We start from the raw sequence: 13067 nt of genomic DNA, 5'->3' as shown, positions 1-13067 counted from the left end.
CTCCCTACCAGCACTAAACCAAATGGACTGCAGCGGTTGAAGAAAGTAGCTCACCACCACCTTCTCAAAAGCAATTAGGGATGGGCAACAAATGATGGCCTTTCTGGCAATGCTCACATCCCAATTAAAAAGGAGAAAGAAGTCATTCACCAGTTTCACATTTCTCCACAGATTTTCAAAAAAATTGTTTGAAGACTGTTAAACCCATTGGCTGACTTTCTGTGATAGGAGCCACCTTGGGCCTTAACTTCTGGAGGAGTGGCATCTGAGTCAGATTGCCACTCCGCTTGCAATTTCTTACCTTCAAATCCAGGCACTCCTATCTCGCCCGACCTTCTGACTCAGGCCAGGCGGAATCCATGCAATGCAGCGTGTTCCCGGGGCCTACCATTGAGCGCTGTAGAGTCTAAGGTAATAAGCCATGTCCCCTCTTTCTTTTACAAGTGGGGGGTGGGGGGGGTCAGTCAGTGGGTGTCAGTCGGGAGGTCGGCCGGTGGGGGGAGGTGGGGGTTGTCGAGGCATCCTGTGGGTGGTCAGGGGGTAGTCCGAGGGGATGGGGTGCGGTGGGGGGTGGGTCCTGTGGGTGGTTGGGGGTGAACTCTGGACAGGGGTGGGTTTGGGGGCAGTTGGGGGTCCCATGGCGGGGCCAGGGGGTGGAGTGGTGGTCAGTACAATAGCTACCCAAAAGCTAGAAGTGGTTTTAATTCTTCTAAATGTTTCCGGTAACACAGTCGGCACCATCCGAAGTTTGCTTTTAAATCGCATATTCGGATGGTTCCCATTGCAGGCAACTACCCACCGGAAGTTTGAACCTTCCGGGCAATTGCCGTGCAATCATTACCTGGGAACTTTCGTGGGGGGGGTTCCCTAGGGCATCTTTGGGGTACCCCCCCCAGGTATATTGGCCAGGCGCTTAGAAGTTATGGGCCCATGTCTGATATCTGTGACCTTCTTTCCCCATTTTGTTTCACTCTACCCTACAAAGTTACTTGCCGATGTTCCCGTTTCCAGACAAAGCATGACACTACCTTATCTCTTTTCAGATGCTGATAAACCTTGGTTTGATTTGTTCAACTCACCTTGGCATGTCCTGCCTTTGTTATCGAAGCCATATCAAACAGCTGCCCAGTGTAATATTGTACTCCACTGAACATAATCACAGCAATACTGTCACCTTCCTTTTCTATTGTAGATAAAATATCTTCTGCTCGCAGAGTCTTTTCTCCCTAAGAAACAAACAGTGACCATGTTTTTAAACTCAAAACTTAAGAAGCAAAATTATAGTCTTTACAATCAGGGAACATTTGCCTTTAGAATATTTTTCAATTCAATGTGGAATATGGTTCCAAGATTTCAAACACTTCAGAAAATCTAACACCTATCATTATTCTTGAATTTGTCAATGGCTTCTAAATTAAGCTATCTACTTTAAATACATAACTAGTATTTATGTTATATTGACAGTAGCCTTCACATCAGTGAAAATAAAATATGCTACATTGCATTTCACTCTTCTAAAATAAAAGGATTTCACACAAAGATCATTTACCTCATACAGTCACAAACAAACACAAATACAATAGGAACAATCCCAGATAGTCAAGGAAATACATTAGCAGAGAGACAGTGGAGATGTTGATGTTTGATATAAAGAAGGGTAGGACAATTACATGATATTCCCTTTGCATATTAGAAAAAGATGCCATGAAAATTGAATTTGAACCTTGCAGCAAGGAGGAAATGCCCTCCATCACCTCCCAGGTCCTATTCAAACTTAAGTTGTCCATGGATGGTGAAGTTTACTTTTGATACAAAACTACATTTTCCATGTTTAATTCTATTATTGGGCTTCAATGTTACAAGAGCGAAGTTACATATTTGTTTGGATAGTCTTATGACTATTATTGGTGCTTCACTTCAGTATCTCATAGTTGAATAGAACTGATCAGACCAGGGATGTAACCAATGTGAGAATGCCAGATTTCAAACAATCAGAACAATTTTTATGACAGAGAAAAGGGGTGCATTTTTGCCTTTGTCCTGGTGAGTGCAAGGTGAAAACATTTGCCAACATGTCCCCCCTCTCAGCAATAATTTTGAACCTATAATAAGCAGGTTACTGCAAAGAAACTTGACGTACAATGGAATGCTTGTTGATGGCACCAGGTTGGAGATATATCCTCAGATTCAACTTAATACGCCGAGTATTTTTATTATAATATAACATCATAGTAACATCATTTACACACTGCATATCAAGCGTCAAACTAGTACACTGTTCCTATATTTGATCGGGCCACCTTGCTAGTTTTAATAAGTAAATGGAAAACTTGAGCAGCAACTCAAAGAACATATAAAGAAAGTTCATGGAGAGGATTCTGGAAGATGGAGATGGAGATGAAGATGGAAGAAGGAAAGATTAAAGGAGCTGGAATTTCATGGTGTCGGGCCAACTCTGAAGGCCTTTAAAAATGGTAGCGGGACTGAATGCAGATGTCCCACCCCCATTTCTGGAAGATCCAATTTTTGCCGGTAGGTGAAAGGGGACTGGGTGTAAATCACACAGGTGGGAAACCTGAACTCAGCAGGGCCATTTGAAATTAGTGCTGAGTTCAGACAGATCCCAATTTTGCTACAGTAAAGGGCCTTAACAGTGTGCAGTGCGGAGTCACAAATTTATGAAGGAGACATGAAGACTATTAAAGGGCGGATAAGGTCTGTTTAACTGTCATGATCTGAAGTTATTTGAATTCCCAGCCCTTTAAAAATGGAAAATAAAAACGAGGCTGCAGCTGTCAGTTAAAATTTGAAAAAACATGCTGCTGGAGTTCATTGATTAACAGGCAACCTGGTGTGGTTTAGAAAAAGCCATTACCATCTGTTCCTGCAGATCTAATAGACTTCATTGTTGATATTTCCCAAGGGTTGTTATTACAGCTGAGACCATTATGAATGCTTGGTGGAGTTTCAAATGCTCCAAAAGCATTCACGTCAGCAAGGGAAATGGGCTGAGATTTTGATTGACAGTTTTAAGATCCCACTGATTCACTGCCTTTGGTGTAGTTAATAAATAGAAGTTTGTTTTTATAACAGGTTGTCCACTTTAGAGGCCTTAAGATCTTTGCTTTTTTTTCTCCAGTGTCAAGTGCTGTATGAATGAAAACAGAATTAGATTGTCAGAAGCTTATTTTTTTTTCTTCTCCACATGATTCCTGAGATCTGCCCATACTAGATACTGGCTAAATGGCTATGGAGGTGGCATGGGGGAAATAGATGGCATGAGGGAATGAGCTGGCATGGAGGTGGCATGGGTGGCATGAGCTGGCACAGAGGTTGGGGGTGTGAGCATGAAAGGGCTTGACAACCTTTTATAAAACTGGGCCGAAGCCTCAGAGAACTTCTAACCAGCCTGCCTTGGCACTCGCCCGCTTCGGTGGCTGCCTCTAAAATGCCTCTGAAGATGGCAGGCATGATGCAATCATGCCCTCAACCACCCCACCCGAGTGACACTTGCATGTGAAGGGTCCTTCATACTGAGGCAGATCTGCTGAATGGGAAAATTTCTCAACTCGAGCTACACTCCTCAGTAGTGAAAATCTGGCCCCAAGTGTGCAAAACCTTGGTTAAAGAGTTAGATTTTGATTTTTTTTTTTATTCATACACAGGAAGTCACTGACAAGGCCAATGTTTATTGCCCATCCCTAATTACCCTTGAGAAGGTAGTGATGAGTTGCCTTCTTCAATACAACTGCATGGTTTGCTAGGCCACTTCATAGGGCAGTGTAACAGTAAACCACATTGCTGTCACATATAGGCCAGATTGAGTAAAGTCAGCAGATTTCCTGTCCCGAAGGACATTATTGAACAGATGGGTTTTTACAACAATCTAGTAGTTGCATGATCTTCATCACTGATGCTAGCTTTTTATTCTATTTCATTAATTGAAGTTAAATTCCCCAGCTGATACAATGGTGTTTGAATTTATATCTCTAGATCATTAGGCTAGGACTCTGGATTGCTAGTTTTATGATGCAGAGAAAGCCAGAGAGCGTTTGGTGGTGGTGGTGGTGGCCGCAGGGGGTTGGGGGGTGGGGGAAGGGTGGGGGAGGTTGTGGAGATTGTCACGAATGGGGAGGGATGTGCGATAATATCCTCCCTTTATCACCTCTTGGCTGACCGCGGCAAGATGCATTTTGGAGTGCTGCGACTTTACAGAACAGAAACAGAACAGGCTTTCTTGTCACACACACACACACACATGAACACACCTTATAGACTAAGAAAAAGGTCCCCAAGATGGTATTTGAAACATTGCAGGCCTGAAGGATTTTCTCTTACTACACAGCAAAGAAAAAAATGAAGGCTGGCGGTTTCTGATGATGGATTCACACTTGCTCACCCAATATAACAGCAAGCTTCTGGCTTTGCAGTCAAAGCTGGTCAAGTCCCTGTAGTGAAGAACCATAACCTTGCAGGCAAAAGGGATAAGCCCCACTTCTCTGCCTAAGGTTACTTTTGAGGCAGGGTGCTTTCTTGTGCTGGGTGAGAGGTGGCTTCCCTGTAATCTTTGTAGCCCAGGCTGACTCAGTGGCTGCCCTTGTGGATTAATAAGATATTGGCTATCTCCAGCCAATTTCAGTCACTTTACAACAGTATTCATGTATTCCATTGTCCACACAATAGATTGATGACAGGTGCAATTGACACACAATGGAGAATGAATGATATCCCATCAACATTCCAGCCATGAATAGCCTCCTGAATGTCTTTTTTAAAATCTCATCTTCGTGGGGTCAGCAAGACTAACATTGTTACTTTATGTCTCTTCAATCGAAATAGAGAGAGCTGTCATCAACATCTGGGAAGGGCATTTTACATTTTAATGACTTTACAGAGATATATCCAGACATGAAGTTAGTTCCTGTCTGTAAAGAAGCCACAAAAGAAGTCTCTTGACCTTTATGGAGTCCATCTCGTCAAGGTAAAGTGTTGATATTCCCTGTTGCTTTTTAAAAGGAAATTGTCCAACTTCTAATGAGCTATCTGGGCAGAAGACGTGACCATGACAAGATGGAATAGAGTGAGGATTTTGGAACAAGGAGCACAATTTTAAAACTGAAGTAGAATCATAGAATTGTTACAGCACAGAAGAGGGCCATTGTGTCCATGCTTGGTCTCCTAAGAGCAAACATGTGTTGTGACTTCCCCAGCCCTCTCCCCACATCCCTACACACTCCTCCCTTTCAGATATTCAGAAAATTTAGAAAATGTAGAAAAATGCAGAAGGAGGAGGCCACTCTGCCCATTGTGTCTGTGCAAGCCGATAAATGAGCTACCCAGCCTAATCCCATATTCTAGGGCTTGGTCCGTAATCTTGAAGGTTACAGTGGGGGGTAGGCAATGTCACAGAATTGTTACAGCACACAAGGAGGCCATCCAGCCTGTTGTGTCTGTGCCAGCTTTCCATAGGAGCAATTTACCTATAACACACCCCACCTTGTCCCTATGGCTGTGCACATTCTTCCTTTTCAGATAACAATCCAATTTACTTTTGAATGTCTCAATTGAACCTGCCCTCCTCCACACTCTCAGGCAGTGCATTCCAGATCCTAACCACTCACTGCATGAAAAAGTTTTTTCTCGTGTTGTCATTGCTTCTTTTGCCAATTACCTTTAATCTGTGCCCTCTTGTTCTCGATCCTTCCACCAATGGGAACATTTTTTCCCTATCTACTCTGTCCAGGCCCCTCATGATTTTGAATACTTCTCTAAAATCTCCTGTGGACCTTCCCTTCTCCTTGGAAAACAGTCCCAACATCTGCAATCTATCTCCTTAACTGAAGTTTCTCATCCCTGGGACAATTCTCGTGAAACTTTTCTGCACTCTCTCTAAAGCTTTCACCTCTTTTCTAAAGTTTGGTACTCAGAACTGGACACAATACTCCAGTTGAGGCTGAACCAGTGTGCTATACAAGTTTAGCATAACACCCTTGCTTTTATACTCTATGCCTCCATATAAAAAGTCTAGGATGCATTATGCTTTATTAACCATTCCCTCAACCTGTCCTCCCACCTTCAATGATTTATGCACGTACACCCTCTGCTCCTACACCCCCTTTAGAATTGTATCCTTTATTCTATATTATCTCTCTGTGTTCTTCCTAGCAAGGTGAATCACTTCACACTTCTTTGCATTAAATTTCATCGGCCACTTGTCAGCCATTCCACCAACTTGTCTATGTTCTTTTGAAGTTCTACACCAGGCTTGTCCAACACGCAGCCCACCAGGCCTCTCTGTCCAGCCCACGGATCCCGTGTTCAAAATGTGAATTCAAAGAACTGCTCCTCCTATCATAGGCCTTTTCTCTCCTGCGTTTGCTGTTGCTAGGATCACTAGTGAGCCAATTAGCAGCAAATTTGGGAGAGAAGTAGTCTTTGATTGGAGGAGCATATTTCTTCAGCCTAAGGCCTGAAAATATGGCACAACAGCAGCGGTGTCTGCTGGGAGGCAGGAAGAGTCAAAGTAGCTGCCGGGTGGGAGGTAAGGGACCAGCCGCCGGGTTTAGGGGGGGGTGTTGCGTGGAGAAGAGACAAGGTGCTGGTGGGAGTGAGACAAGACTGGCTGGTGGTGGGGAGAAGAGACTGGCTGCTGGTGGGGAGGAGAAAAATTAATTGCCGGTGTGTGTGAGGGTAAGAGAGTGAGGGTGTGAGCGAGGATGTGCGTGTGTGAGCGAGTGTCTGAGCGAATGCGTGTGAAAGAGAGAGAGTCTGGCTCACTCCCAGACTCAGGGTTCTCACTCACCCTCACCCCCACACACCAACACACTCACACTAACTCACTCAGTGGATGTGAGTGAGGTTGAGTGAATAAGTACCCTGAGACTGAGAGGGTGAGCTGGAAAAACACTATTTGACCCTCTCACACTCTAAAGGTCATCTTTATTAATTACTCATTACTTTAAATTATCAACTTATTGCTTTGACATTGCTTTATGTTTGCTCAGCAAGTTGCTTATTTTCTTCAAACATCAATATTTTTTTGAGATTCATGTTTAATGTTGCACCAGACCTTACTTTTTTGAAACTTGCTCATCAGCCTCTTGGGTGAGAAAAGAATTGAGATGTGGCCCCTTCCTTGAAAAGGTTGGACAAGCCTGTTCCACATTAACCTCCTTACAATTCACAATGCTTCTGAGTGTGTATCACCCACAACTTTTGAAGTTGTGTCATGTATACCAAGGCCTAGGTCATTAATGCATATTAGGAAGAACAAGGGCCCCATCCCTGGGGAACTCCATTATAAACCTTCCTCTAGTCTGAAAACATCCATTAACCATTACTCAGCCTGTCACTCAGCCAATTTTGAATCCATGTTGCTAGTGTCCATTTTAGTCCATAAGCTATAACTTTGCCCGTAAGTCTGTTGTGTGGCACTATATCAAATGCATTTTGGAAGTCCATGTACACCACATCAACAGCATTATCCTCACCAACCTTGTCTTACCTCATCAAAAACATCAGGTTAGTTAAACACAAATTTTCCTTCACAAACCCATGCTGGCTTGCCTTAATTAACCCACATTTGCCCAAGTGACTATTAATTTTGCATTGCTGAAAAAACAAGACATGCTGTCAAAACTTTTCATCTTGCACTCATCAGGATATTTTGCAAGAATATCAATCGTGAAGGGAACAACAATTTATACTGCTCGAGAAGAGAGTGCTGATTGGTTGGCAAGTGGGCTCTGATTGGTAGGGATGCTGCCTACAGCGTCAAGTTTTTGTTTAAATTCAAACCAGGTAGGTCAACTCTGATTGGTCAAAGCATTGTCATGGGAAATGAACCAAGCAATGGCTGCTCCCCAAGATTTTGTTCAGTTGGAAAAAAGTAGTTCATTCCTCTTGACAATGCCTTGACCAATCAGAGTCGACCTGCCTGGTTTGAATTTAAATGAAAGCTTGGCAGTTAACTGTTCCCTGATGCATTCTCCAGGGCAACACCTTCATTTCTCCATGTCTCTAAATATCACCTGGCAGTGGTTATTCTCACCTGCTTCCCTCAGCACTCTGAACAATTTTCTCCACTGCATCACATGCTTCACCACCCGTCATGCTGAACAATCTCAAAAGTCACCCCAAAAATGCACTCAACTCTTCCTTGCTCTCTTCATAATGAATTACTTGAAATCTCGTCACTGTCATTATGTAGGTAAACATTGCAGCTAATTTTCAAACCAACATGATACCGCAAATGGCAATAAGACAAATAACTAGTTAGTCTCTTTTGGTTGTGCTGTTGAGGAAGAAATATTGGCCAAGACATAAGGAAAAATCTATTTTATGTCTTCAAATAACACCAGGGGATCTTGTAGATTCATCTGAACTGGTAAACCAAGCCTCAGCTTAACATTTCATCTGAAAGTGGCAACAGTAATACTGTAGCACTCATTCAGTACTTCACAGAAGAATATAATCCTATCAAGAAAATTAGTCTATCTATTCTTTTTACTAGAACAGCTCAATAAATTTGGTCACCTTATTTGTAAGAGGCAAATGTGGAACTGGGAGGGCTTACTTGTCAGAATATTGTCACATCAGGGTCCGTACCCTCAATCTTTTGGAAATTGTGTTGTGTTATTTGTATCATTGCAGGGACAGACAGGCTATCAAATTAATTCTTAAAGAACAGGGCAAGCAAGCAGGAATCAGGAATTTTGTTTACCTTTTCGTTTAATCACAATCTTCACTTAGAACCATAGAACCATAGAACACTACAGCACACAAAACAGGCCATTCGGCCCTTCTAGTCTGTGCCAAAATATTATTCCGCTAGTCCCATTGACCTGCACCTAGTCCATAACCCTCCAGACCTCTCCCATCCATGTATCTATCTAATGTATTCTTAAAACTTAAGAGTGAGCCCACATTTACCACATCAGATGGTAGCTCGTTCCATACTCTCACCACTCTCTGAGTGAAGAAGTTCCCCCTAATGTTCCCCCTAAACCTTTCCCCTTTCACCCTAAAGCCATGTCCTCTCGTGTTTATTTCTCCTAATCTAAGTGGAAAGAGCCTACTCGCATTTACTCTGTCTATACCCCTCACAATTTTGTAAACTTCTATCAAATCTCCCCTCATTCTTCTACGCTCCAAGGAATAAAGTCCTAACCTGTTTAATCTTTCCCTGTAACTCAACTCCTTAAGACCTGGCAACATCCTAGTAAATCTTCTCTGCACTCTCTCAATCTTACTGATATCCTTCCTGTAGTTAGGCGACCAGAACTGCACACAATACTCCAAAGTTGGCCTCACCAATGTCTTATACGACCTCACCATAACATCCCAATTCCTATACTCAATACTTTGATTTATGAAGGCCAGTATGCCAAAAGCTTTATTTACAACCTTGTCTACCTGTGATGCCACTTTCAGGGAATTATGTATCTGAACTCCCAGATCCCTTTGTTCCTCCGCACTCCTCAGTGCCCTATCATTTACTGTGTATGTCCTACCTTGGTTTGACCTTCCAAAATGTAACACCTCACACTTTTCCGCATTAAATTCCATCTGCCATTTTCTGGCCCATTTTTCCAGTTGGTCCAGATCTCTCTGCAAGCTTTGAAAGCCTTCCTCGCTGTTCACAACGCCTCCAATCTTAGTGTCATCAGCAAACTTGCTGATCCAATTCACCACATTATCATCCAAATCATTAATATAGACAACAAACAACAATGGTCCCAGTACAGATCCCTGAGGCACACCACTAGTCACAGACCTCCAGTCTGAGAAGCAATCATCCACTACCACTCTCTGTCTTCTCCCACACAGCCAATTTCGAATCCAGTTTACAACCTCTCCATGGATACCAAGTGTCTGAACCTTCTGAACTAACCTCCCATGTGGGACCTTGTCAATGGCCTAACTAAAGTCCATGTAGACAACATCCACAGCCTTTCCTTCATCTACTTTCTTGGTAACCTCCTCGAAAAACTCTACAAGGTTCGTTAAACACGACCTACCACGCACAAAGCCATGCTGACTATCCTTAATCAGCCCTTGGCTGTCCAAATAATTATATATCCGACCTCTCAGAACACCTTCCAATAATTTACCTACTACTGACGTCAGGCTCACTGGCCTGTAATTACCTGGTTTACTTTTGGAGCCTTTTTTAAACAATGGAACAACATGAGCTACCCTCCAATCCTCCGGCACCTCACCCGTGGCTAAGGACATTTTAAATATTTCTGCCAGGGCCCCTGCAATTTCTACACTAGTCTCCCTCAAGGTCCGAGGGAATATCATGTGAGGCCCAGGGGATTTATCTACCTTTATTCGCTGTAAGGCAGCAAGCACCTTCTCCTCTTTAATCTCTATATGTTCCATGAAACTACTGCTTGTTTCCCTTCCTACCTTGTGCAGACAAATATACAATTCAATTTATCTATATACTTAAGTTATTATTCTTTTACATAGAGACAATGTTATGCATTTTGTTACACTGAATAATGTTGTGACACACCAAATATGATTTTACACAACTTAAACTGTACTCTGAAGTGTTACGATTAAGATGTCCCAAATTAGTAATTACACTGAATCTTATACAGCATAGTTTGCCTGTGCATTGGGGAATTATGTGAGTCACTTCTAGAATGTCCTGGAAATGTAACTAATGGCAATTGTGGGCAGATTCTTGGAAGCTGTGGCACTCAGTGTTTGACAGGGGAGGTCGCTGCGTGTGCACTACTCTTGTCAGGAGATATTTCTGTTCTCTTTATGCTGCTTAAATAATACATCTTGACTGCCATTTAATGGCCTCCGGACCTCGGTTTTATGACCCTTAGCCAAGCAATGAGATTTATTCAGTCAGCAATGCACAATATCAATAAGGTCACATCTTATCCCATTTTCTCTAAATCCACAATAAGCTTACTAGCTCATCTAGGTTAACATTTAAAATTCTGGAGCTTTCACAGGATTGGCATACTGTATATAGAATCCAGATTTATCTGAATAACTCTTTCTAGTAATAATTGAAACAAAGGCAAGTAAATAACCAAATAATAGTATAAATTTATAAATGTATATAAATGTCATAAATATGTAAATTTATTATAAATGTACATGCCTTGTGAGTTTTGTTAGAATGATCAACTCTAATAATATACTGCAAAAAGGAATATCATCTTATTATTACAAAACTAGCACAAACCTCCACTGGAGACAGCAAAAGCATGCTTTCCTTAGGATCTAGTCCTTGAAGCCGGATTTGGGACTCCACAGCATACTTTAAAAGAATGAAGACTGTAATTAATGATATGCAGACTTCAACTTTTACCACATAAAAATCAATATAGTCAGTTTTCAGCTACTTCCACGATCTCTGATTGAACCGTTATATCAATCATACTGCATATTCTTCCTAAAAATCAGCATTTGTAATGAGATGCACACTGGGTGATCTTGTAATAAAGCATGCTAATCTACTGGCAGAGAGCCAAGTAGTAAATATTTCACCAACAGAACTTAGTGTCAATGAATAAATCATTGTATAACCTATACAGGGACTTGATTAATTCTGGTGCTGGAAAAGTAGTTCTTACTTGATCAGAAGGAAATGCTTTTGCTTCCATCAGAATCTTATGTCTACTTGATGTTGGTTTGTAGAAGGACAGCTGTAAAACATAAAGGTTGCCACATATAAAAGTTGAACGGTCAATATTTGAGTAAGTCTGTATGACTTTTTTTAAAAATTTGTTCTTTCATTTGGGGTGGGCATCACCGACCAGCATTCATTTCCCATCCCTAATTGTCTTAGAACTAAGTGGCTGTCTGGGCCATTTCAGAGGGCAGTCAAGAGTCAACCTCATCACTGTGGGTCTGGAGTCACAAGTAGGCCAGACCAAGTAAGAACATTAGTGAAGAACATTTGTGAACCAGATAGTTTTTAATGACAGCCGACAGCAATTTCATGGTCACATTACTGAGACTAGCTTTTAACTCCAGATTTTATTAATTCAATTTAAATTTCTCCAATTTCAAATCGGGATTTGAACCGATGGCCTCAGAGCATCTTGATTACTAATCCAGTGGTATTACTACTATGCCACCATCTCCCCATATGCACCATGAGTAGTCAATTTGCCAAACAAGCAAACAAACACTGTGACGTAAAGGGCAAATGATATTTCTTGTTAATTGCCAATCAACCTATCTTGATCAGAAAGAGAACATTTAAAGTGTGGGATCTAATTTCTTCAGGTCTTGAATTGCTGCTAAAGATTTTAAAATGTCAAATTCTAAATTTTCAATTTTTCTGTACTTTTAATTCCTCTCATAGTCTAACTTTTCCCTCTCTTTGTTTCTCTTCGAGTACCAGGTTTAAAGTTGAATTCCCCCTCCTCCTTGGTCCATCCTATGTTTATCTATCGATTGTTTAATCTCATTGGTTAAGGAGATGCACTGTTTGTCCTATAGTCCACCAGGGTCCCAGATGCGCCACTGCCCTTGTCACGCCGTTATCAGCTGACAACTAACAATTTATTAAAACCTAAATATGCGCAAACAAGTTGAACAGGGCAGCAAAATCCCTCATCAGTTAAATTTGAGAGCCAGTATTTCTACTGTTTCAGAAAAATCAACTTTCTTTTCTGAAATTTTCAAAATGTCTTTGAGATTTTAAAGTTCATGATCCAGATATTGTGCTCGTAATGACATTGAAAGTGTTATCATTCACCACCATTATCTTGCGAAATTGACAGGGACTTCTGGCGTGTAGATACGTGCAGTTAAACATAGAAATCCAGAAGTTGCCATCAGTGATTCTCTGCTCCTACGAGCGTATGAATTAGGTGCAGGAGTAGGCCACTCGAGGCTGCTCCACCATTTTATAAGATAATTACTGATATAATTTTAACCTAAACTTCACATTCCTGCCTACCCCTGATAGCCTTTCACCTTCTTGCTTATCAAGAATCTAATTCTGCCTTAAAGATATTCAAAGCCGCTGCCTCAACCACCTTTTGAGGAACAGAATTCCAAAGTCTCACAACCCTCTGTGAGAG

At 41.7% G+C, this 13067-nt stretch overlaps 1 protein-coding gene across 2 annotated transcripts in view; it reads right to left on the bottom strand.

Moving 5' to 3' along the window:
* The window catches only part of kynu (kynureninase), a 179092-nt gene that overhangs the window by 79914 nt on the left and 86111 nt on the right, over positions 1–13067 (bottom strand). For both annotated transcript variants that reach the window (XM_078552495.1, XM_078552496.1), the window contains exons 6-8: positions 11607–11678; positions 11216–11290; positions 1080–1226 (exon numbers count right to left, since the gene is read on the bottom strand). In XM_078552495.1, the coding sequence (XP_078408621.1) occupies positions 1080–1226; positions 11216–11290; positions 11607–11678 (294 nt within the window). The remainder of the gene's footprint in view (positions 1–1079; positions 1227–11215; positions 11291–11606; positions 11679–13067) is intronic.

This window comes from Cetorhinus maximus, chromosome 11, assembly GCF_964194155.1.
Source record: "Cetorhinus maximus chromosome 11, sCetMax3.hap1.1, whole genome shotgun sequence".
In the NCBI taxonomy this organism is placed as follows: Eukaryota; Metazoa; Chordata; class Chondrichthyes; order Lamniformes; family Cetorhinidae; genus Cetorhinus; species Cetorhinus maximus.
This window is presented reverse-complemented; position numbering and strand designations above follow the sequence as displayed.